Below are 25,267 nucleotides of genomic sequence, written 5' to 3'. Positions count from 1 at the left end.
GCCAAATGGGAACCTTTGTCAGGTAATCTAAGTGGTTCTACCACTAATTGTACCTGTAATAAATTCATTAACTGAGCATCAAGTGAATGACGACAAATACACAAGTGTAGGGTTATACGAGAAAACGTGGATGACAACAAGGGAGTAGATATCGTATTATCGACGCAATCCGAAAATGCTTTCACTGCATGGATACTTTTTTTAGTATTAAACTATGACCATCTGGGGTATTTCCAAATGACGACATCCGATGAGCTCCGCCGTTCTTTTTGTCTGTTTGTTTAGGTTGAAGAAATTAATTAACATGCGCCCTTTGTCGAAATCTTTATAGATCACGGTTAACCAATCAGTGTTTATGCAAAAATGCGTAAAACAAATATTGCCTCCAGCCTCCAAGTTTATTTAGCTGTCCTTGCAGACGGTAGCCCAGTCTCTGGTCACGCTCAGTTGCGTTGCGTATCATCCGGGTACTCACGGGGAAAAAAACAATAACAAAGGCAACAACCAGTCCGGGGAATTCCGTTAGATCAGTGCCCCTTTAAAAACAATTTAGGAGCCAATAGCTCCCAAGAATAAAAATGAACTTTGAGGTCTGGTATATAAATTTTCATTCATCATCCAAAACTGGTTCCCATAAGAGATATCGATTGGGTGATATCAAGCGATATCTACATTGTAGATATTGCTGCAATGAAATTTCATCACAATGCTTTGCAGACCATTGTGACATCATTGGTTACGAAGCCTCTGAGTTTTTCCACTTTTATCAAGACGTGTTGATATATTTGATATCAAAAGACACTCGGGTGAGATTCTGTATACATCCTCCCTGTCTTTCTGTTCGTGGGGTGATTCCTCCTGTTACTCATGTTTCTCTGTGTTTCAGATCGAGGAGATGGTTCACGAGATGAAGCAAGGGTTTGTGATCGCCATGGAGGAGCTGACAAAGATCCAGGAAGGAGACAACCACCTCCAGTGCCGTATGCAGGACCACAGAGACAGCGTGGACAGGGCCATCTCATCATTTAGGGTAAGTAGAACACCGTACAGTGACTGTCCTGCACTCCAGGTTGAACCTGAGTCAGTATTACTAGCAGGGCTTTATTCAGTGTAAGATGACTCCTGATCGCTCTTGTAGTCCCAGCCTTCAGTGTAAGATGACTCCTTATCATCTTGTAGTCCCAGCCTTCAGTGTAAGATGACTCCTCATCACTCTTGTAGTCCCAGCCTTCAGTGTAAGATGACTCCTTATCGTCTTGTAGTCCCAGCCTTCAGTGTAAGATGACTCCTTATCGCTCTTGTAGTCCCAGCCTTCAGTGTAAGATGACTCCTTATCGTCTTGTAGTCCCAGCCTTCAGTGTAAGATGACTCCTGATCACTCTTGTAGTCCCAGCCTTCAGTGTAAGATGACTCCTGATCACTCTTGTAGTCCCAGCCTTCAGTGTAAGATGACTCCTGATCACTCTTGTAGTCCCAGCCTTCAGTGTAAGATGACTCCTTATCACTCTTGTAGTCCCAGCCTTCAGTGTAAGATGACTCCTTATCGTCTTGTAGTCCCAGCCTTCAGTGTAAGATGACTCCTTATCACTCTTGTAGTCCCAGCCTTCAGTGTAAGATGACTCCTCATCACTCTTGTAGTCCCAGCCTTCAGTGTAAGATGACTCCTTATCACTCTTGTAGTCCCAGCCTTCAGTGTAAGATGACTCCTGATCGTTCTTGTAGTCCCAGCCTTCAGTGTAAGATGACTCCTGATCACTCTTGTAGTCCCAGCCTTCAGTGTAAGATGACTCCTGATCGTTCTTGTAGTCCCAGCCTTCAGTGTAAGATGACTCCTGATCACTCTTGTAGTCCCAGCCTTCAGTGTAAGATGACTCCTGATCACTCTTGTAGTCCCAGCCTTCAGTGTAAGATGACTCCTTATCACTCTTGTAGTCCCAGCCTTCAGTGTAAGATGACTCCTGATCACTCTTGTAGTCCCAGCCTTCAGTGTAAGATGACTCCTGATCACTCTTGTAGTCCCAGCCTTCAGTGTAAGATGACTCCTTATCGCTCTTGTAGTCCCAGCCTTCAGTGTAAGATGACTCCTGATCACTCTTGTAGTCCCAGCCTTCAGTGTAAGATGACTCCTTATCACTCTTGTAGTCCCAGCCTTCAGTGTAAGATGACTCCTGATCGTTCTTGTAGTCCCAGCCTTCAGTGTAAGATGACTCCTGATCACTCTTGTAGTCCCAGCCTTCAGTGTAAGATGACTCCTGATCGTTCTTGTAGTCCCAGCCTTCAGTGTAAGATGACTCCTGATCGCTCTTGTAGCTCAGCCTTCAGTGTAAGATGACTCCTTATCGCTCTTGTAGTCCCAGCCTTCAGTGTAAGATGACTCCTGATCACTCTTGTAGTCCCAGCCTTCAGTGTAAGATGACTCCTTATCACTCTTGTAGTCCCAGCCTTCAGTGTAAGATGACTCCTGATCACTCTTGTAGTCCCAGCCTTCAGTTTAAGATGACTCCTGATCACTCTTGTAGTCCCAGCCTTCAGTGTAAGATGACTCCTGATCACTCTTGTAGTCCCAGCCTTCAGTGTAAGATGACTCCTGATCACTCTTGTAGTCCCAGCCTTCAGTGTAAGATGACTCCTGATCACTCTTGTAGTCCCAGCCTTCAGTGTAAGATGACTCCTGATCGTTCTTGTAGTCCCAGCCTTCAGTGTAAGATGACTCCTTATCACTCTTGTAGTCCCAGCCTTCAGTGTAAGATGACTCCTTATCGTCTTGTAGTCCCAGCCTTCAGTGTAAGATGACTCCTGATCGCTCTTGTAGTCCCAGCCTTCAGTGTAAGATGACTCCTGATCGTTCTTTTAGTCCCAGCCTTCAGTGTAAGATGACTCCTTATCGTCTTGTAGTCCCAGCCTTCAGTGTAAGATGACTCCTTATCACTCTTGTAGTCCCAGCCTTCAGTGTAAGATGACTCCTGATCACTCTTGTAGTCCCAGCCTTCAGTGTAAGATGACTCCTTATCACTCTTGTAGTCCCAGCCTTCAGTGTAAGATGACTCCTGATCACTCTTGTAGTCCCAGCCTTCAGTGTAAGATGACTCCTGATCACTCTTGTAGTCCCAGCCTTCAGTGTAAGATGACTCCTGATCACTCTTGTAGTCCCAGCCTTCAGTGTAAGATAACTCCTGATCACTCTTGTAGTCCCAGCCTTCAGTGTAAGATGACTCCTGATCACTCTTGTAGTCCCAGCCTTCAGTGTAAGATGACTCCTGATCGTTCTTGTAGTCCCAGCCTTCAGTGTAAGATGACTCCTTATCACTCTTGTAGTCCCAGCCTTCAGTGTAAGATAACTCCTGATCACTCTTGTAGTCCCAGCCTTCAGTGTAAGATGACTCCTGATCACTCTTGTAGTCCCAGCCTTCAGTGTAAGATGACTCCTTATCACTCTTGTAGTCCCAGCCTTCAGTGTAAGATGACTCCTGATCACTCTTGTAGTCCCAGCCTTCAGTGTAAGATAACTCCTGATCACTCTTGTAGTCCCAGCCTTCAGTGTAAGATGACTCCTGATCACTCTTGTAGTCCCAGCCTTCAGTGTAAGATGACTCCTGATCGTTCTTGTAGTCCCAGCCTTCAGTGTAAGATAACTCCTGATCACTCTTGTAGTCCCAGCCTTCAGTGTAAGATGACTCCTGATCACTCTTGTAGTCCCAGCCTTTAGCCCTTAATGTGGCAGGGATGTCAGTAGTGCACAGAATTTCACATAAAGCTGCCAAGTTTAGATGTGAATTCAAGAATGTTTAACGTTTAATTGATATAGGTGGAAACAAAGCATCATTTATCACAACTTTATTTTTGTATGTTATTTTACCCATGTACTTGGTTGTAGAGAAAGACACTTGTGACATGATTTGAAAACATTTGAAAGATTTGTTTTTAATAACTTGCCCTGTGTCTTATGTAGTTATAGGTTTTTCTTAGCTATTCAATGTATTTGTACTCACTTGGGTCAAGTCTATTGGGTTTTTATAAACCAGTAATAACAATTTCTAACATAGTTTTGCATAAATGTTCTTTCATGTGACAATCAGTTCATTCTTCTCTGCTGCAGAATTCATGTATGTTTGATCAGCTAATAAAGATCTGCAATGGAATATACCGGTAGACACACAAAATGAATAGTATACTAGAAGATATTTATATGCAAGAAACTCAAGCCTAATTGAGTAATGGCGATTTATTTTTTGTGTATTTGCAAGACTTGAGCTCTGTTTATATTTTTACACAGACCTAACGTAGCACCACACTTACAAGCATAATGAAGTCATTATACCCTGATTTTGATGATGCACCAGTGTACAAGGGATACTGTGTTATTAATAATCAGGGGGCACGGGTGGCCCAGTCGTCTTAGGCGCCGTCGCAAGTTGCTGTGTAGAGTTGCATCCCTTGGACAAGCCAGAAACCTATGATTGTGGGTTCAAATCCCGGTTCGCCCTGATTATGTTTCTAGGTTTGTCAGCACCATAACCGTGCTCGTGGGTTTCACCGAAGTGGTAAACGTCTGAGACCTGCATCATCAGGCTTTCCTCCCACATTAAGCTGACACGCCACGATATAACTGGAATAGTATTATGCTGTTAAAAGCGACGTTAAACCCAACTCACACACACACACACACACACACACACACACACACACATATATAAATAATCAAAATGCTAATTGAAGAGGTGTACAACTTTATTTATAACAACTTCTGTTTATTGTTTATGGCTATAGGAATACTGTATTATAAGTATTCATCATGCTCATTGCTACCATGCCTCTGTACTAGGAGCAGCAGACTAACCACAAGTCTGAGCTGATAGCAGACATCCGTCGGGAGATTCAGGAGGACCGAGAACGTCATCAGCAGAACTTCACCGACATGATCACCACACTGAAGGTGGGCCAGGGACAGCAGGGTTTAAACCACGTGACCCTGTCACCTGGCAAACTGAATTATGCTTTCAAGCAAATTTGGGAATTTTTTATAACATTTAAGCAATAGAAACTGACTCTTAAAAAAGACAAATATCTGCTAGTCCTTATGATACCTTGACTATTGGGCAGTTTGACAAGGACTATGGGACTAGTGCCAATTTCTAACACCGCTTCTGATGTAAACTAGAAAGAACACCCAGATAGATGCTGCATGGGGAGCACCCGTCTGAGGGAAACACGAATGGAGACTGAATTTGACTATGTTGTGAAGACTTGTAAAGTTTTGTTGATATTTCTTGGGTTAGCGGCATTAAACAACAAACAAACAAATATCTTGGGCTACCTGTCAACCATGACAAAGACCATGTACCTGATGTGTTCCGTCCTACCCTCCTCCCTTCCTATAAGTGTAGCATCGTGACATTAGTGTATGTCAGTGGGTAACTTGTCAGGAAAACATTTACAACACAAACAGTCTACATAACCTCTATTGTGGCAGTTTTCAGGATAAATGAGAGGGTCTGTGCAGATGAATAGTCTGGACAGGGATAAAAAAAATTAGACAAATAAAAATGTATTCAGGTTTAAATTAAAACACTGAAGAAATTAATTGCTTATTAACTTTATCGGTTCCTGTTGCAAACATGTTCTCAGAATGACATAAACACGGTCTCTGGCCACCTACGGGAAGTTCTTGACCTTCAGAAGGGGCTGCAGAACAAGGTCAGCACCCTGCAGTCAGAGAGGGACATCCTCCTGGGGGAGCTGGTCAAGAATGGCGCCTTATCGGAGAAAGTCAGGTGAGGAAGTGAATGGGTTTGATCAGCTTCCTGTGTAATGATTGATGTTCCATGGCGGAAAAGCAATACTTTGGTGGCATGTTAAACTTGTTGATATTGATACACATTCTGTTTTGCGTAACTTGTGATTCCATATTTAATCATAATTAATAAGTGCAGGTTGTTGATGTCTTTATAAAACATGAGTCAGTTGAGCTCAGAAATTATAAATCAAGCCTTGTATTCCTGATGATTCTTGACATTAAACAAATATAAACATGCATCTGGAAGACTCCACCCAACGATAAGTAATATTCACTGCTAGTTTTAAAGCTGAAAGAGTATCTATGTTTTGTTGTAAGAACAGTGCACTTGTTTCACCAGATATCAGCTTGTACAGCGCGAGGAGTCACTGACCAGACAGGGACTCCAGAAGTCAGCCAGGGTCGTCAAAGATGGTGAGTCCTCCGAACGCATGACAGCTTGTCGGGGAGCGAGTGCTGCTTGTGCTGGCTGCAGTGTTTCACCAATGTCACTCTGTGCTCTTACATCAAGGCTCACAAGTTGTCCGTAATAGCCATGGATTCTCACTGGAATGCTTTGACCTGACCACGGTGCTGCCAGCGTTAAACACTTCTCCAGCATGACAATGCAGTCAGTAGTGGATATTATATGTTCCTCAGTGAAGAGTTTAATGATGGTGGAAACATGACTTAACTGAAGAGCTGGTTCTGTTACACCATGTTGCAGATTGCGATGCAGGGGCAGCTGTTGAGGACGACGTGACGGCGTCAGCCTGCAAGTGTCTGAGTCTGCTGCAGGCCCTGGAGGAGCGGTGCATCCTACCCGACTTGTCCGACTCAAGTGACGATGACGACGTCCACACCACAACACAGCAGTGGCAGCAGGTACGACTCTTCATCAGCCTGAACACAGCAATAACAACTCAACCCCACCATTCTCCATCACTTGTCTCTACACCCCTCCATCCTCGATCACTTGTCTCTACACCCCTCCATTCTCCATCACTTGTCTACACCCCTCCATCCTCCATCACCTGTCTCTCAACCCCTCCATCCTCCATCACCTGTCTCTCAACCCCTCCATCCTCCATCACCTGTCTCTCAACCCCTCCATCCTCCATCACTTGTCTCTCAACCCCTCCATCCTCCATCACTTGTCTCTCAACCCCTCAATCCTCAATCACTTGTCTCTCAACCCCTCCATTCTCCATCACTTGTCTCTCAACCCCTCAATCCTCCATCACTTGTCTCTCAACCCCTCCATCCTCAATCACTTGTCTCTCAACCTCTCCATCCTCCATCACTTGTCTCTCAACCTCTCCATCCTCCATCACCTGTCTCTCAACCCCTCCATTCTCCATCACTTGTCTCTCAACCCCTCCACTCTCCATCACCTGTCTCTCAACCCCTCCATCCTCCATCACTTGTCTCTCAACCCCTCCATTCTCCATCACCTGTCTCTCAACCCCTCCATTCTCCATCACCTGTCTCTCAACCCTTTCATTCTCCATCACTTGTCTCTCAACCCCTCAATCCTCCATCACTTGTCTCTCAACCCCTCCATCCTCAATCACTTGTCTCTCAACCCCTCCATCCTCAATCACTTGTCTCTCAACCTCTCCATCCTCCATCACTTGTCTCTCAACCTCTCCATCCTCCATCACCTGTCTCTCAACCCCTCCATTCTCCATCACTTGTCTCTCAACCCCTCCATTCTCCATCACTTGTCTCTCAACCCCTCCACTCTCCATCACCTGTCTCTCAACCCCTCCATCCTCCATCACTTGTCTCTCAACCCCTCCATTCTCCATCACCTGTCTCTCAACCCCTCCATCACCTGTCTCTCAACCCCTCCATCCTCCATCAATTGCCTCTTAACCCCTCCATTCTCCATCACTTGTCTCTCAACCCCTCCATCCTCCATCACCTGTCTCTCAACCCCTCCGTCCTCCATCACTTGTCTCTCAACCCCTCCATCCTCCATCACTTGTCTCTCAACCCCTCCATCCTCCATCACTTGTCTCTCAACCCCTCCATTCTCCATCACTTGTCTCCAAACCCCTCCATCCTCAATCACTTGTCTCTCAACCTCTCCATCCTCCATCACTTGTCTCTCAACCCCTCCATTCTCCATCACTTGTCTCTCAACCCCTCCATCCTCCATCACTTGCCTCTCAACCCCTCCATTCTCCATCACTTGTCTTTCAACCCCTCCATCCTCCATCACCTGTCTCTCAACCCCTCCATCCTCCATCACTTGTCTCTCAACCCCTCCATTCTCAATCACTTGTCTCTCAACCTCTCCATCCTCCATCACCTGTCTCTCAACCCCTCCATTCTCCATCACCTGTCTCTCAACCCCTCCATTCTCTATCACTTGTCTCTCAACCCCTCCATTCTCCATCACTTGTCTCTCAACCCCTCCATTCTCCATCACCTGTCTCTCAACCCCTCCATCCTCCATCACTTGTCTCTCAACCCCTCCATTCTCCATCACTTGTCTCTCAACCCCTCCATCCTCCATCACTTGTCTCTCAACCCCTCCATTCTCAATCACTTGTCTCTCAACCTCTCCATCCTCCATCACCTGTCTCTCAACCCCTCCATTCTCCATCACTTGTCTCTCAACCCCTCCATTCTCCATCACTTGTCTCTCAACCCCTCCATTCTCCATCACCTGTCTCTCAACCCCTCCATCCTCCATCACTTGTCTCTCAACCCCTCCATTCTCCATCACTTGTCTCTCAACCCCTCCATCCTCAATCACTTGTCTCTCAACCTCTCCATCCTCCATCACTTGTCTCTCAACCCCTCCATTCTCCATCACTTGTCTCTCAACCCCTCCATTCTCCATCACCTGTCTCTCAACCCCTCCATCCTCCATCACTTGTCTCTCAACCCCTCAATCCTCAATCACTTGTCTCTCAACCTCTCCATCCTCCATCACTTGTCTCTCAACCCCTCCATTCTCCATCACCTGTCTCTCAACCCCTCCATCCTCCATCACTTGCCTCTCAACCCCTCTATCCTCCATCAACTGTCTCTCAACCCCTCCATCCTCCATCACCTGTCTCTCAACCCCTCCATCCTCCATCACCTGTCTCTCAACCCCTCCATCCTCCATCACTTGTCTCTCAACCTCTCCATCCTCCATCACCTGTCTCTCAACCCCTCCATCCTCCATCACTTGTCTCTCAACATTTTAATGTGCATTCACTTGTCCATTGCAGAATTCAGGTGAAAAGTCCAGTCATCAGATGTCTGCTCCTGAGGCCTATACAGACTACCAAACTAGAGACACAGGTAGGTGCAATTCCACATCAGGCATCAGATGGGACCCCTTCATTTGTGTCAATATAGGACAGTATTATCTTCCTGAGCTGGCCATTATTTATGCAGGCCAATGAATACAGCATTAGTACACTACAAGTCTATAAACATGGCTTTGAGTAGATGACATTAGTTTTGTGGATTGATATTTGTTTCTGTTTGAGTTCCTTGCATCACATTGCCACATTGATCTGAGGATCAGATGAAGGAGCAAAGAGCAGTGTAGCTTAACCTTAGAATGCAGTTGTCATCCATATCAGTGTGGTGTATTCCTTGTGAATAAAAGCAACAAAACCCTTTCCATATTCATAAGAGATCTCTGCCAAAAGCAGAATTGATTGTACAAGGGGAGAGCATTAGTGCCCATGGGGATGCCTACTTCTTGCCTGACTGTCTTACCCCAAATGTTTACCTAGATGTTATCAATGTGGAAGTCAAGCAATTCACGTATTGTTTTCTCAGTAAACTACAGATGGCATTTGCTTTCATTTTGATAAATAGACCTGATAAATATGTAACTATATCTCTGGTCACCACATTTGGTAACAAAAGCCCCATGGATCAAGGAATGTAGTTGTGTTTTACTTTATGTTTGTCATGTGGGATAGTGGTGTACAAAGTTGAAAAAACAAATGCCAAGTATTCAGCATCTAATTTGTAGAATTGTATCCATGGATCTGAAATAGCTCATTTAGCCAAACACATGTTTTGATTACTAAGCTCTTCTCTCCTTGAACGTTGGATTTTGGGAATAATTGCTTCAGCTAGCAGCTATATGTTTGCAGCTAATTGTTTGTTAATGTTAATGACTAGTGGCCTTTTCATAAGAATTACTCTTAATCTGCCTGTAATGACACCTGTGTATAAATCTGCCTGTAATGACACCTGTGTATAAATCCCCCTGTAAAGACACCTGTGTATAAATCAGGGGTCGGGAAACCGTCATATGCGCCGGACATGTCCGATTGGGAATCTCAAATGTCCGTTTTAAAATATTGCTTACCGGACATTTTAAAAAGTATTGTCCGGACATTCTTAAATTTTGACCGGACATGATCAACAGTTAGGACTGAGCAGTTTCTGTCTGCAGTTGCAACACAATGACGATTAACTTCACTGACAAGCTTTGTTTGTTTTGATTGCTGTAAATACATCGTACCTACATGATAGTCCAATCGGTCAATCACTGTAATAGGCAATAAACTGAGTTGACACTGATTAATCGAGGATTAATTACTGAGAACATCTTGTTAATTTGAGTGAGTTTACAACTGTACATTAACACCTTGCATCATCGATGTACCTCATTATCCTCACAATGCTACGATACGTAACCTCAGACAAGAAGCGAAAGCGTGACGACAGCCAGTCGACCGATGCAGATCAGTCGAGCAGATCTGCCAAACCCTCAAAGTCTGGACGATCATTTTGTAAGTCGTGGTTAACAACTTTCACTTGGTTGACATACAATGAGGATTTGCAGATTCAGTAGCTAGTCGTATATTGAATCTTGATTGACCGCCATTTTGCTTTCTCGGACGATCGATATCCAATTTTTTTATGGTCAATAATTAAGTACAGATGAAAAACGTATTCAAATAACTATTGCTATCAACGATATTTTAGTATGTGTGATTAAATTATCTGTCTTGTTTTTAAAAAAATCTTGTTTAAAAAAAACCTTTTCCCGTGAGGTCACGTGATAACCAAATATGGGATAATAGTCTCGATCCAAATGTTACAACGTGTACACTTGAGCAGACTCATGAATATAACTCATGAATATTAATTAGACCGTTCACTACGTTAACAGATCGTTATTATAACAGAAACAAACGTATGTTTTCCATGTAAATCTAAAATGATATTATTTGTTATTAATTGTCCGGTGAATTAAACAATTTAAATTGAAATAATTCATAATTCATCATATTATGAATACGTGACTTGTAATGTGTGTGAAAAGTCGTACTAAAATACGCTATTTGAAGGGGGCGTGGCCTAAATGCAAATGTCCAATTGGGATTTTAAATTTACCGGACCCCTGGTATAAATCCCCCTGTAAAGACACCTGTAATGACACCTGTGTATAAATCCACCTGTAATGACACCTGTGTATAAATCCCCCTGTAATGACACCTGTGTATTAATCCACTTGTAAAGACACCTTTGTATTAATCCCCCTGTAATGACACCTGTGTATAAATCCACCTGTAATGACACCTGTGTGTAAAACTGTAAATCCCCCTGTAATGACACCTGTGTATTAATCCCCCTGTAATGACACATGTGTATTAATCCCCCTGTAATGACACCTGTGTATAAATCCACTTGTAATGACACCTGTGTAGAAATCTGCCTGTAATGACACCTGTGTATTAATCCCCCTGTAATGACACCTGTGTATAAATCCCCCTGTAATGACACCTGTGTGTAAATCCCCCTGTAATGACACCTGTGTATAAATCCCCCTGTAATGACACCTTTGTATAAATCCCCCTGTAATGACACCTGTGTATAAATCCCCCTGTAAAGACACCTGTGTATAAATCCATCTGTAATGACACCTGTGTATAAATCCACCTGTAATGACACCTGTGTATTAATCCACTTGTAAAGACACCTTTGTATTAATCCCCCTGTAATGACACCTGTGTATAAATCCTGTAATGACACCTCTGTATAAATCCACCTGTAATGACACCTGTGTATAAATCTGCCTGTAATGACACCTGTGTAGAAATCTGCCTGTAATGACACCTGTTTAGAAATCTGCCTTTAATGACACATGTGTATAAATCTGCCTGTAATGACACCTGTGTATAAATCTGCCTGTAATGACACCTGTGAATAAATCTGCCTGTAATGACACCTGTGTATAAATCTGCCTGTAATGACACCTGTGTATAAATCTGCCTATAATGACACCTGTGTATAAATCCGCCTTTAATGACACCTGTGTATAAATCTGCCTGTAATGACACCTGTGTATAAATCCCCCTGTAATGACACCTGTGTGTAAATCCCCCTGTAATGACACCTGTGTATAAATCTGCCTGTAATGACACCTGTGTATAAATCCGCCTGTAATGACACCTGCGTTGATGACCACTGAGTGATGACCCAGTACTGACTCTCCCTTCAGCAGAGAGACAGCAGTCAGTGCAGGACATCGTCGACTCTGAGCGTGAGTACTGCAGCCAGCTGTGGGCGCTGCTAGACGGCTATCTCACCCCGCTGCAGGAGGGGCTGTACGTGAGCACACGGGAGCTTAACCTGCTGTTGCCGCCGTCGCTGCAGCAGCTGTACGAGGAGCACTGCCACATCCTGCATGTCCTGGAGGACCGGCTACAGCGCTGGAGCTGGGGTGGCATGGTCGGTGACGTCTTTGCTAAGATGACAGACAGCCAGACTGTGAGTAGCTTGTGGCGCCGGCTGTTATAAGAGATCCACTCCACAATGTCATCTTTGGGTTACAAGTCTTTTACATATCGCCAAGACTTTTACTTTGTCCTGTTTGGCTTAGAATAGGCCCTCAGTACCCATGCCTTTAAAAAGATCTGGTGGATCCGTTCCAAAAGCAAATTCTAGTCCTGTTTTTAGTAGATCATCACTGAATAAACTTACTGGACCAGAATAAAATTAACAAGGCTCAGGGTTCGGAAGAGTAACTTCAGTCTCAGTCAGACTGAGGTGATAATGTATTGTGTATTGTCTTGTGACGACTTCTTCATCCCAGCATTATGTAATACCCACTGACTTACCATTCAAGATTTAGAGCTGTGACTGCAGATTTGTATTACTTAGTCCCTCTTATTTGTTCGTCGCCAGGGCAACCTGATGTCGCTGTACAAGGAGTACCTGTCTGACTTCCCCGCCGCCGTCAACTGTCTGCGCAGACAGGTCACCCAGTCCAGGAAGTTCCGGGACTTCATTAAGGTGGGCACAGGTGTTCTAGTGCTGTTGTCATGAAGCCATGTGTTTAAGATGAATAAAGATGAATCAGTGTCATTTGGTTATGAGTCTTGGTTAACAAGTAAAGTTCAGACTGCATGAGTTTATAAATGATGTTTTATTCCAGAGGGAAGACCGGCCCAACTCTGGAGACATCGTCTCTCTGCTGACAGCTCCCATACGGAGGATACCCCAGTACTCGCTGCTCCTGCAGGTACACACAGCGCACACAGTAGACACTCACTAGACACTCAGTAGATACACAGTAGACACACAGTAGACACACAGTAGACACTCAGTAGACACTCAGTAGACACTCAGTAGACACACAGTAGACACACAGTAGACACTCAGTAGACACACAGTAGACACACAGTAGACACTCAGTAGACACTCAGTAGACACACTGTAGACACTCAGTAGACACACAGTAGACACTCAGTAGACACACAGTAGACACACAGTAGACACTCAGTAGACACACAGTAGACACACAGTAGACACACAGTAGACAACCAGTAGACACACAGTAGACACACAGTAGACACACAGTAAACTACATTCACTAACATTTTTGCTATAATGTAAGTACAGTGGTCCCTCGCTACAACGCTACCAATGGGGTCCAAATAATTGGTGGACGTTATAGACGATGAGCCGTTTAACCGAGGCCGAGGCGGGGGAGCGCGCTCGGCAAATCTCAAATCATCAATATGTGTTTATCTCACGTCACGTCAAAATAGTATATTTTTATGGACCTAGATCTACCTGTAATATCATTCATTTATTAAATCTGTCACATTTCACAATGTCTGAAATACGTATTCCATTTCAATTTATCATTTTTTATCGATAAATTAAAAAATTATTCACTATTTCCCACGATGTTATTGAAAATAAAATTCTCGGACACACATTTCGACAACGGGTCCGCATCGAACATATCAAAGAGCAAAATAAAGATGTTTTAAGCAAATCTTTAAATATATTATACAGAGTGATAAATAAAATCAACAAAAATATATCTAAAAGTAATCAAACTTACATCTAAGTTATTATTTCCATAGTTTCGTGCGATCGCGTGTAATGTAAGTCAAATGACATCTCGGCTTTCGTCGCCTTGAATTCTCGGCTCGGACACGTTTAATGCAAAAATATATGCATGAAAAATCTTTGTCACAGCTCGTACCCTAGCACGATACATTCATGAAGTTCCGTATTTTTAATATATATCGTGATTTCCTGCTTAAAACGTTCAGAATAATACGATTTAACAAAAAATCTTTCGCCAACTTCTGAAATTTATCAAACACGAGCTTGGTATCAGCTATAATTTGATTGGCTGCCTGAGGTCCCGTGCCCAAAATTGACCAATCACGAAACTTGTAGCAGATTTCGGCAAGAAAGCGTCATTAGAAACAAATTTTAATCCAATGAAATCGCTTGTTATAACTACGGAAAAAAACAGGCGATGTTACGAAAGCGCGATTACGAAATGAATGACCGCCGTGTTGTGACAGCAACTACATGTGTGTGACAGTGTCGCCTCAAATTGGATTGCCCACTAATTAAGAATATAAACTTCGCTTGTGGTTCTCTTTTATTGCATGCATGCGCTTCTAAGATCAAAGGATGTATAGTGTGAAAAGTTAACTAGTTGAACAATCGTATTTCCGGGACTTGCCGCGGATGTTTTCAAACAGATTATTAGAACTCCATTCAGCGATAAACGGTTGATTATGCAATTAGAAGCGTTATGTGCAAATGAACAACGAACAACAATACAATTATGTCTGTGTAAAACTCTCAGTATTAAAAGTGTACATAAATTTTGGGAGCCATGCGTTACCGCGCGTAGTAACCAAGGTAGCGCTTTATCGAAGAACACAATAGCGAGGGATCACTGTATGATTCATACACCTGAAACTAGCTTATGCCAATTCCCAGTGAGAAGATATTCAGGGTGCTCCTCTGCTGGTCAATGCACTGTTCCTGTCTGTAGCCCTGCCTTCCCAACATACCACTCTGTCATGGTTACAGCAACTGTTGAAGAACACAGCAGTGTCGCACCCGGACCAGTATACCCTGCAGTGCACCCTGACTAGACTCCGCAGCTTCGTCGACCAGTTCAGTGATGAGATCACTCACACCGTCAGTCAAGACAAGGACACAATCAGGTGAGTTCAGTGATGAGATCACGCACACCGTCAGCCACGACAAGGACACAATCAGGTGAGTTCAGTGATAAGATCACGCACACCGTCAGCCACGACAAGGACACAATCAGGTGAGTTCAGTGATAAGATCATGCACACCGTCAGCCACGACAAGGACACAATCAGGTGAGTTCAGTGATGAGATCACGCACACCGTCAGCCACGACAAGGACACAATCAGGTGAGTTCAGTGATGAGATCACGCACACCGTCAGCCACGACAAGGACACAATCAGGTGAGATCAGTGATATGATCACTTTGAAAATAACACGTCAGCAAGAGATATTGAGTCCATTGGTGCAATTTCTCAAGCGATCTAACGTTTGCCTGAATAAGGTTTCAGATAGCACCAGTAAATTTACTTTGATTTGTTCCTTTTATCGATCATGTTGGTTAAACTAAATACCTGTTGAAAAGGTGTGGCAAATGTTGGACACGCACTGTGTGTTTATGTGGGGAAGAAACCAGAACCGTTTGCTTTGATACGACTTACAGGATCAAGTGGCCACAATGAGTAGGCTGAACAGCAGACATTGGCTGAGACCAATTCTTACTTCGCTGATCTGAAGTTGAAGGTGACTATTGTATTGTGGTTGTGATTATAGGATGGTTGTATTGTGGTTATGTTTGTAGGATGGTTGCTCCTTCGGTGCGGTCAAGTCCTAGCGGCAGCAGCTGCGACACCGGTCAACCAGCCAGCGCCAGGGACAGTGGCATCCACTCCAACGGGGAGGAGCAGCACCCTCAGCAGGGCTACAACAGGTACAGTCAGCACTGGGGGGTGATGTGAGGTTGTGGGATGAGTGGGGGGAGAGCATGACCATCAGCAGGGCTACAACATGTACAGTCAGCACTGGGGGGTGGTGTGAGGTTGTGGGGGGGAGGAGCAGCACCCTCAGCAGGGCTACAACAGGTACAGTCAGCACGGAGGGGGTGGTGTGAGGTTGTGGGATGAGGTGGGGGGAGAGCAGGACCCTCAGCAGGGCGACAACATGTACTGTCAGCACTGGGGGGTGATGTGAGGTTGTGGGATGAGTGGGGGGGAGAGCAGGACCCTCAGCAGGGTGACAACATGTACCGTCAGCACTGGGGGGTGATGTGAGGTTGTGGGATGAGTGGGGGGGAGAGCAGGACCCTCAGCAGGGTGACAACATGTACTGTCAGCACTGGGGGGTGATGTGAGGTTGTGGGATGAGTGGGGGGGAGAGCAGGACCCTCAGCAGGGTGACAACATGTACTGTCAGCACTGGGGGGTGATGTGAGGTTGTGGGATGAGTGGGGGGGAGAGCAGGACCCTCAGCAGGGTGACAACATGTACTGTCAGCACTGGGGGGTGATGTGAGGTTGTGGGATGAGTGGGGGGGAGAGTAGGACCCTCAGCAGGGTGACAACATGTACTGTCAGCACTGGGGGGTGATGTGAGGTTGTGGGATGAGTGGGGGGGAGAGCAGGACCCTCAGCAGGGCGACAACAGGTACAGTCAGCACTGGGGGGTGATGTGAGGTTGTGGGATGAGTGGGGGGGAGAGCAGGACCCTCAGCAGGGCGACAACAGGTACAGTCAGCACTGGGGGGTGATGTGAGGTTGTGGGATGAGTGGGGGGGAGAGTAGGACCCTCAGCAGGGCTACAAAGGGTACAGTCAGCACTGTGGTGGGATGGGGTGGGGGAGGCTTCTTATTTTATACAGACTTGTGACCTTTTTTGCAGGACTAGCAGAAACAAAATCCCACTAGCCCTCTAGGCTTGTTTAGTTTTTGACTTGGTTTCCATCCCTGTCAGTACAAGACAAATTCCTCTGTAATAGTCATTATGTCCTGGGGCATGGGTGGCCCAGTCGTCTAAGGCGCCGCGATTCGCTGTGCGGACTTGGGTCCCTTGCGCTCGACAGAAACCTATGATTGTGGGTTCAAATCCCGGTTCGCCCCGATTATGTTTCGATTATGTGCTCGTTGGTTTCACCCAAGTGGTAAACATCTGAGAACGTCCTGCTTTCCTCCAACATTAAGCTGACACACCGTGATATACCTGGAATACCGTATTTTGTTGAGTATAGTGCCACCCATGTATAATGCACACACCCCTCTGGCGGCTTCAATATTTTGGAAAAAAAAGAAATTTGAATATTATGCGCGGAAAAAAATTACACCGTACCCCTTCAGTGAAGTCCGGCAAACGAACGGGTGATAAGAAACTTCATCAGTACAAATTCGAAATTTGAGATAAAATATCACCAGACCTGTTGATTTACCGTTTAATTGTATTTTTTGTTCAGCTAGGCATTGTTTTCTATCCAGTCTGACCAGTCACCGTCAAGGCTCCCGTGCACGTGATTGTGTGATCGTGAGAATTATGTGTTGACATAGAATCGTCCAACAAAAACAAATATGACTTTTTACAAATCAAAGTATGGCATTTATGATATATGTATCCATTCTCTGTCAACTAAAGTTCGTTTCAAGGCGTCAATAGCGGTAATCTGACCGTGGTTGATGTTAATAACGGTGAGTTGTGCGATCTTCCGATCGCTTCACACACGATTTCGCCGAAATTAATTAAAACAATATTAAAAGGAATTTTGAATAAAATTAATGAAATAAGTTACAAACATAAGTCCAGATATACAAAGAACACTTTTTATAGCCAGACAGTGTAATTACATGAATAATTTGCGAACTTCAGTATGGATTTGTTGACATGGTATTTCCGGTGTTACGTGCTCACGGTAATGTCTTTCCATGGGAGAAAAAACATCAAAACTCATTAATTCATGTATAATGCGCACCCCCTTCTACACAGCTGTGGTTTTTTTTAAAAAGTGCGCACTATACTCGAGAAAATATGGTACGGTTAAATGCAATTACTGTTAAACCCAACTCACTCACTCACTCATTATGTCCTCCAGTTGAAAGAAAATTGTTGCAGTTACCATTGATATGTATGTATTCTTCCTACACCACTGACTGAACTGGCTCTACTTCCAGAAGCTACACCCCTGACTGGGTGGAGATGACTAGCAACTACCGTGAGGGTCGCGGAGCTCAGCCACGGCTGTCAGCACAGAGTCAGCCAGACCTGACCTTTGGCCGGCATTCCACTGGTCAACTGCCACAGGGGTATCAAGGAGATGGCTCATTCACAGTGCGACCTTCGACATCAGACAAGATGAGTCACCACAAGCGATACAAGCTCAAGAAAAAGGGGGATCGTCAGGGGGGTTACTATCAGACCGGGAGTCAGACCAACTTGCCCCCTGACTATGCCACCACCTACAGCCTCCCACACCACAAACATCGTCCCGCATCAGCCATCGACTTCATCTCGCGCCATGAATCATCCCAGCTCCGTCATAGCCATGAACACCTCCACAGTCGACCCCAGTCAGCCATGGGCTTGCCCGGTGTGCCCAACAACCGTAGTCGCCCCAGTCATCATCAAGTCATCAGTCGCCGTCATCAGGACGGTGTGATGAACAGATCCATGCCTGGTACTATAAACACTTCTCATTCATCGTCAACGATTCATTCTTCACATCTCAATAACTCCTTCCCAGCCCAGAGGTCTTTCTCCCCCTTCCCACATGACTCCCCCCGAATCCGAGTGAACGGACAGAGGCGGGAGAGTTACCCTGACAGCTTCCATGGAATTCCGGGTAGTAATTATGGTGTGTATGGTGACGAGGAACACGGTATTACTAGTGCTCATAACTTAAAATACAGCGACCCGAACCGGCATTACATTGACAGTAGTCAGTCCGACCCACGCTACACGGACGACCTTGACCTAGCTGTGTCTTTAGCTGATAGTCTGAGTGACCAGGCCAATGTTGCACTCCAGGACGGGATCACACAGAGGACCATGTCGCAAGGCTTCGACACTCAGATCACTTCTCCAGGCTCTGAGGACCAGGGGCCTGGGATAGAGTCGGCCTCCAGCCACAACAAGAGTGATCGCAGCATGCATACATCAGACCTCCAGCTCAACCTGGAGTCTGTGCAGGACGCTCGGAGTGACACGGGGGAAGCTCACATACAGCAGCCAGTCTTGTGCTCCGATTCCTCCGACCAACCAAACTCCTCCTTTGATGAGTCTGTGAGGTCCGAGTCTCGGAACAGTGAACTTAAGATGGAGGAGAGCTCGGACATCCTTCCCACCAGTCAGTCACAGTCCCCCTCACATTCCTCCGACACAGAGTTGAGGAGAGTTCCTCCAGCGGCCGTCCCTATCCTCACCCCAACTCACAACTCTGTGTCGGACACCAACGGTAACACCTCCCACCCTGGCTTCTCCTCACACTCCAGGAACTCAAGGCTTGACATAAACCCCTTTGAGAACTCTGTGCTTTCGTTTGATGAGAGGTTGCTGTCAAATCACAAACCCCTGAACAAACCAGCTGATGTCGAGAGGCAAAAGTCCGACAGATTTAACTCGAGGACACGAAACACAAACAGGTTGTCCTCTCCCTTCCCCCAGCCACGCCCGGCTGACTTCGCCCCAGACCTGCACACGTCCCCCGAGGAAACTGATGGTCTTCAGGCCAAGAAAGATATCAAGAAAAAGAAGGAAAAAACAAAACGATATAATTCCATGGAGAACCTTTCCAAATCCTCAGAGGATGTCAGTTCCAAGAAAACTTTCAAGTCGTCACTGAAGCACTTCTTTGGGAAGAAGAAGTAGGTATTTCTTCAGTCTGTTCCAACAATGAATGAATAATTAACAGTCAGCTAGTTCATGATGCTGTGGTACTTAGATGCATGTACGGTCTGCATCTTGTGCAATTCTCAGTGTATAAATTGCATGTCAGCTAATTGGGATTTCAAAAGTTTCATGGGATTCTGTGATTAATACAGTGTGGTATATTAACAAAGTAACACTGTCAAGGATGATCAGCTGTCATTGCATGTTGAATGTGTTGGGGAAAGTCATCCATCATATGTAACATCTGTTATTCTAAACCCCATGTAGCCAGAGGCGTACTCTGTGGTTATTGTGTTTTATCTATTGCTTATTGTATGAGGGACAAAATGGGAGTCTGTTCTCCCTAATGTCTGCCTTCCTGGCATTGTTAGTGTCTCATCGTACCCCACTGTGTGGATGGACATGTCACATCGCTGGCACGCAGATCCACGACCACCATATGGCTCAAAACTGCTGACTAAGGTCTAAAGCCTTTTCACTCATCAATGAACATTTCTATTTGAATTTCTGTAAGTCACATGTAAAGACTTGAGAGCCAGTTCAGCATGTAGTCTCATACTTTGTACTAATGGGTGAATTTTGTCCACATTTTGTCTTGTCTGTAGGTAGGACAGGGTATCACTGACATAGTGTACGTATTGGAGTTGTGAGCTGTGTAGCTGTTGTTGGACGTTGTTGAAGTGCACGGATCTGTCACGGGGAAAGGGAGACAACTAGAGTTAGGCACTGGGGTTCATTACCAGGGTTTGGCTGTTTATTTGTTTATTCAGTGTTCTAGCAATAGGAAAGGGGAACTAAAAAGTTTGTATCAATCACAAAACAAATGGTACCTCAACATTTTCCAGTTAATGTTGAATCTTTGACTTATAATCATCATGATAATCCATGCACTTCAAATCAATTCTGTTACTGACTTCATCTTCTGTAATTGTATTGTAGAATCTATCTCTCTGTCATTGTTCCACCTGTTGTGTTGCTGGCATGCCGTGTCTTCATGTGCACATCAGGTTATTAATATCCCTCCACCTGTCCACCTGTCTCTACCTGTCTCCACCTGTCTCTACCCTCTCGCCCTGTCTCTACCCTCTCGTCCTGTCTGCACCTTCATCTAGACATCTGTTACAGTCAGGGAGTAAAACATTGTCTTGTTTCTGATGCACACATGTACTTTGATGTAAATTATGAACATGGACAAACAACCGCTGTGGCGCTGAACAAGGGCAGGTAGACACTGGTGACATTTCCAGTGTGTGGTCCTTTGATGACTGGAAGTATGGAAACACAGAAAGCCTGTGTAGGTGCGGAGACGATACATGTCCTCTCCCTGGGTAGCTACAATCCTCCAATAACAACCTGCAATTGCCCAATTTCTATACAGATGTTTATTTACTGATTGAGTGCAGACATCTCACATACATGAACTGAATAATATTCATAAAACACTCTATGTGTATGTCTTGCTTATTGTTACGTATGTATATCGCTCTGTGTGTTGATGTTGCTCATTCGGAGCAGCACACGGCCAACATGTCTACTCATTGGTGTGAAAATGCCAAACAGACTGGACCAAAGGGAGTAAAAATCATTGCCCAATGAGAATGACAACAGGTGACTAAATACTCCATGACCAATGACATTATCTGGAGATATTGATGGGCCTAACAGCCTGTTTCAGTCTCAGGTTGTTAGGTTTCACCACATGTCAACTGGGTTGACCCTGTGAGATTCTTGGTCAGAACAGATTCCTGAGAATTACCTCATTGGGTGGTTATAATAACAGAAATATTGCTGAGGCATTAAACAACATTCACTCACTAATTTGATTCTATTTCTTTCATGTATCTCCTCTGTTGTGCCTGTTTGTTGTTGACTAACCTGTTTGGTGTTTGCATGCAGTGGGCTGCTTCCCAGCCTCCCCAGGGTCAAGCCGTCGCCCCACCCACAGCCAGGGTGAGTCAGCCTTTGGCAGCAGCAGTTGTCTCCCTTTGTGGTGGTGGTAGTGGCCTGCACAGAGCGCTGACCTTGAACGTCACTTGCACTCTGGGATGATCTGATGATCTATAGATGCAGTGTTGGAAATTAAGCTTGGAGGTCCAGGGGCCCTTGTCATAACACTGGTGTTGAATGTTTGTTGGTTCCCAAGATTAAAATAATGTAGGTGCAAACCTCAAGGACCCCAGGGCCTCCTACATTCCGAACACTTTAGATGGCAGTAAATTCCTATTAATCACATCAATGTGGAATGAAAAGCTAAATGCCTAATATCTGTCTGTATTCTGCCCTTGATGCTTTGTCTTTTTCTAGCATCTCTTGTCTGCTTTGTTGTAGTATCATATGTACATAAGCAGAAAAGAAGTCTTCGTTCTCAGGGACTGTCATCTTCAATAGTTCACAGATTTTGATACACTACGTTCTGCCATCCCCTGTGTATACATACAGCCACTATGCAGTGTAGTTGCTATTTTAACTGATGGATCAAACCTCAATCAGCTATCAGACAACATTGGCCATATGTCTCGTGCAACGTATCCATGTGACAATCTGCACACTGCTTCATGTCCGGCACTTGTAGAGCTGGCACCAAGTCCATGCATGGAGTAGAGTTTCCCTCAGTTACACACGGCCTCACTTCATGACCCCTCAAACCAGACCCACATCCCTACTGCAACACACACAGGTTGCATGTCCGGGACTTGTAGAGCTGGCACCAAGTCCATGCATGGAGCAGAGTTTCCCTCAGTTACACACGGCCTCACTTCATGACCCCTCAAACCAGACCCACATCCCTACTGCAACACACACAGGTTGCATGTCCGGGACTTGTAGAGCTGGCACCAAGTCCATGCATGGAGTAGAGTTTCCCTCATTTACACACAGCCTCACTTCATGACCCCTCAAACCAGACCCACATCCCTACTGCAACACACACAGGTTGCATGTATCCATAGGTGATGAAGGAACGTGGTGTATGAAGACCTGTGAAGTACTGACGATGAGGTACTCTGCATCTGAAGAATAACATCATGGCCAAGATGTTAGAGATGGAACGTCCCAAGTTGTTCAAAAGTCATTGACTGAGAACCTTTTTGCTTGTATGATTATTATTCATATATTTGATTACCTATCTGTATATCAGCTAACAAAACTATCAACATCATTGCTTGACTTCATCAAATAACTGGATATGGGTAAGCATGAGTTCCAGGACTGATGGAGGATGTTGTCCTTTCGTTTATGTTGTACCTGCTTCCATGATGCTGACTTCCTATCTATACTACTCAACAGACGTTCATGAAAACCCAATCATGGCATGACACACGGTAGTCATATGAAAACATCGGGTGTTCTTTAACTTCTTTTGAGTCATATATATTGCTTGGTATTAACTTTTAACCCTCACGTGATAAGATTGGCCTTGCTTTTGCATTCTACAGTGTTTTGGTTGTAAGTTTTTTGTCAGTAACGGGTCAGTTTAAATTTTGACAATATCATGCATATTATGTACATGTGTTTTCATCAGGAATTTTGTATATCATCTTCACGAAAAGTACTTTGGCTTGTCAACAATAATTAACATTTAATGTCATTCAGTAATATACTAATTACTATCAGAGTCAGGCAAATAATCCTAGATTTATCAAAATAGTTCATTACCTGTTCACATTCATGTCAAATTGAGTTTGGACATAATTAGAAGATAATTATTTCCTGATGTTTCCAGAGGTTCGGTGCGAATGGACAAACTAGAGGCCCAGTTTGCCAGGGAGCATGGCATCCACTACATTCCTCCAGGACCTACCGACAAGGGAGGTAACTCCGCTCTCAACAACAACAATGACACTAAGATACCACTAGTGAAACTTGTTGAGCAACAGAAGTCGTGTAGTACTGCATAGGATCAGTAGGTCTCCGACAGTTTCCTCGCTTGCTCGTGTTAGGAAAGATGGCATCCGACTAGAAGTTGTATCATTGAGCCCTTGGAGCGAGGACAGGATAGTGGGAATCCATGCTGGTATTACATGTTGACAGGTGTTGCCATGGACAGAGGGTGTTAAATAGATGTGTGGCTGAGTGGCACCTGATGGACAGGACAGTGTCTCAAAGTTGTCAAAAGTCATCTTCCTGAGGCAAGACAGCTAACTGACTATAAAAGTCCAGATTCCACCCCTGCCGAACTAGGCTGGTATAATGGAGTTACATTTTGGCTGGACAAACGAGTCTATGCATAGTCAAATAAAATTTGTGCAACAAGATCAAAATCCGGTTCATAAACTGTCGTGCAGATTTCGGTCGATTGCGTGATTTGCAAAGCATGCGCACTCCAAAATTTGTCAACAGATGTTTTGCAAGCCTTTTCTTGTTTTTGATCAAGATGCTCACATGATTTGATGCACTCCACTATGAAAGACCTGTTTTATCACAATGAAGATCTTGATGAACAATCAGATTGTCTTGACTGGGCTATGCCATTTTGTTTGAAACAAATGCAAGTTATACGAGAGGTGGAATCTGATATGTTCCTTCTAAACCTCTCCTATGGAAGAAACTTGTAGTAACCACTGGTGGCGCTAGGATTGAGCCCAGGAATTCCAGCCTAGTTCGGAAAGGGTGGAAACTGGACTTTTAAAGTCATTTAACTCCCTTGCCTCGAGAAGATGTCAAAAGTGGGACAAGTTTTGGACTAAGTTAAATGCAGTGTGCTTCTTTGACTTTTGCAATGTGTACATTGTTGGGAAAGATGTGTTGCAACATGTACAATGTTGGGATAGACATGTTGCAATATGTATAATGTTGGAATGGACTTGTTACAGAGTGTACAATGTTGGGTGGAAATATTGTTGCAATGTGTACAATGTTAGGATAGACATGTTGCAATATGTTCAATGTTGGAATGGACTTCTTGTTGCTATATGTACAATGTAGGGTGGACATTGTTGCAATGTGTACAATGTTGGGATAGACATGTAATATGTACAATGTTGGGATAGACATGGTGTAATATGTACAATGTAGGATGGACATTGTTGCAATGTCTCCAATGTTGGGATAGACATGTAATATGTACAATGTTGGGATAGACATGGTGTAATATGTACAATGTTGGATGGACATATTGTTGCAATGTGTACAATGTTGGATGGACATATTGTTGCAATGTGTACAATGTTGGATGGACATATTGTTGCAATGTGTACAATGTTGGATGGACATATTGTTGCAATGTGTACAATGTTGGATGGAAATATTGTTGCAATGTGTACATTGTAGACATGTCTTTGAGGATGAATTCTGTGGAC

The 25,267-nt window shown here is 44.4% G+C and overlaps 1 protein-coding gene across 1 annotated transcript in view; it reads left to right on the top strand.

The window, feature by feature from the left end:
* The window catches only part of LOC124124631, a 70,970-nt gene extending 46,500 nt beyond the window's left edge, over positions 1 to 24,470 (top strand). The window contains exons 4-17 of the mRNA XM_048388471.1: positions 887 to 1,030; positions 4,823 to 4,933; positions 5,626 to 5,771; positions 6,135 to 6,208; positions 6,501 to 6,658; positions 9,004 to 9,076; positions 12,249 to 12,517; positions 12,935 to 13,042; positions 13,185 to 13,271; positions 15,098 to 15,234; positions 15,908 to 16,036; positions 18,257 to 19,945; positions 21,867 to 21,920; positions 23,692 to 24,470. Coding sequence (XP_048244428.1) covers positions 887 to 1,030; positions 4,823 to 4,933; positions 5,626 to 5,771; positions 6,135 to 6,208; positions 6,501 to 6,658; positions 9,004 to 9,076; positions 12,249 to 12,517; positions 12,935 to 13,042; positions 13,185 to 13,271; positions 15,098 to 15,234; positions 15,908 to 16,036; positions 18,257 to 19,945; positions 21,867 to 21,920; positions 23,692 to 23,866 — 3,354 coding nt within the window. The 3' untranslated portion in view covers positions 23,867 to 24,470. The remainder of the gene's footprint in view (positions 1 to 886; positions 1,031 to 4,822; positions 4,934 to 5,625; positions 5,772 to 6,134; positions 6,209 to 6,500; positions 6,659 to 9,003; positions 9,077 to 12,248; positions 12,518 to 12,934; positions 13,043 to 13,184; positions 13,272 to 15,097; positions 15,235 to 15,907; positions 16,037 to 18,256; positions 19,946 to 21,866; positions 21,921 to 23,691) is intronic.
* The last annotated feature ends 797 nt before the right edge of the window (positions 24,471 to 25,267 follow it).

The sequence above is a fragment of the Haliotis rufescens genome, unplaced genomic scaffold, assembly GCF_023055435.1.
Source record: "Haliotis rufescens isolate VD_foot unplaced genomic scaffold, xgHalRufe1.0.p SCAF_72, whole genome shotgun sequence".
NCBI lineage: Eukaryota > Metazoa > Mollusca > Gastropoda > Lepetellida > Haliotidae > Haliotis > Haliotis rufescens.
Note: the sequence above shows the minus strand (reverse complement) of the source record. Positions and strands in the feature narration are given on the sequence as shown.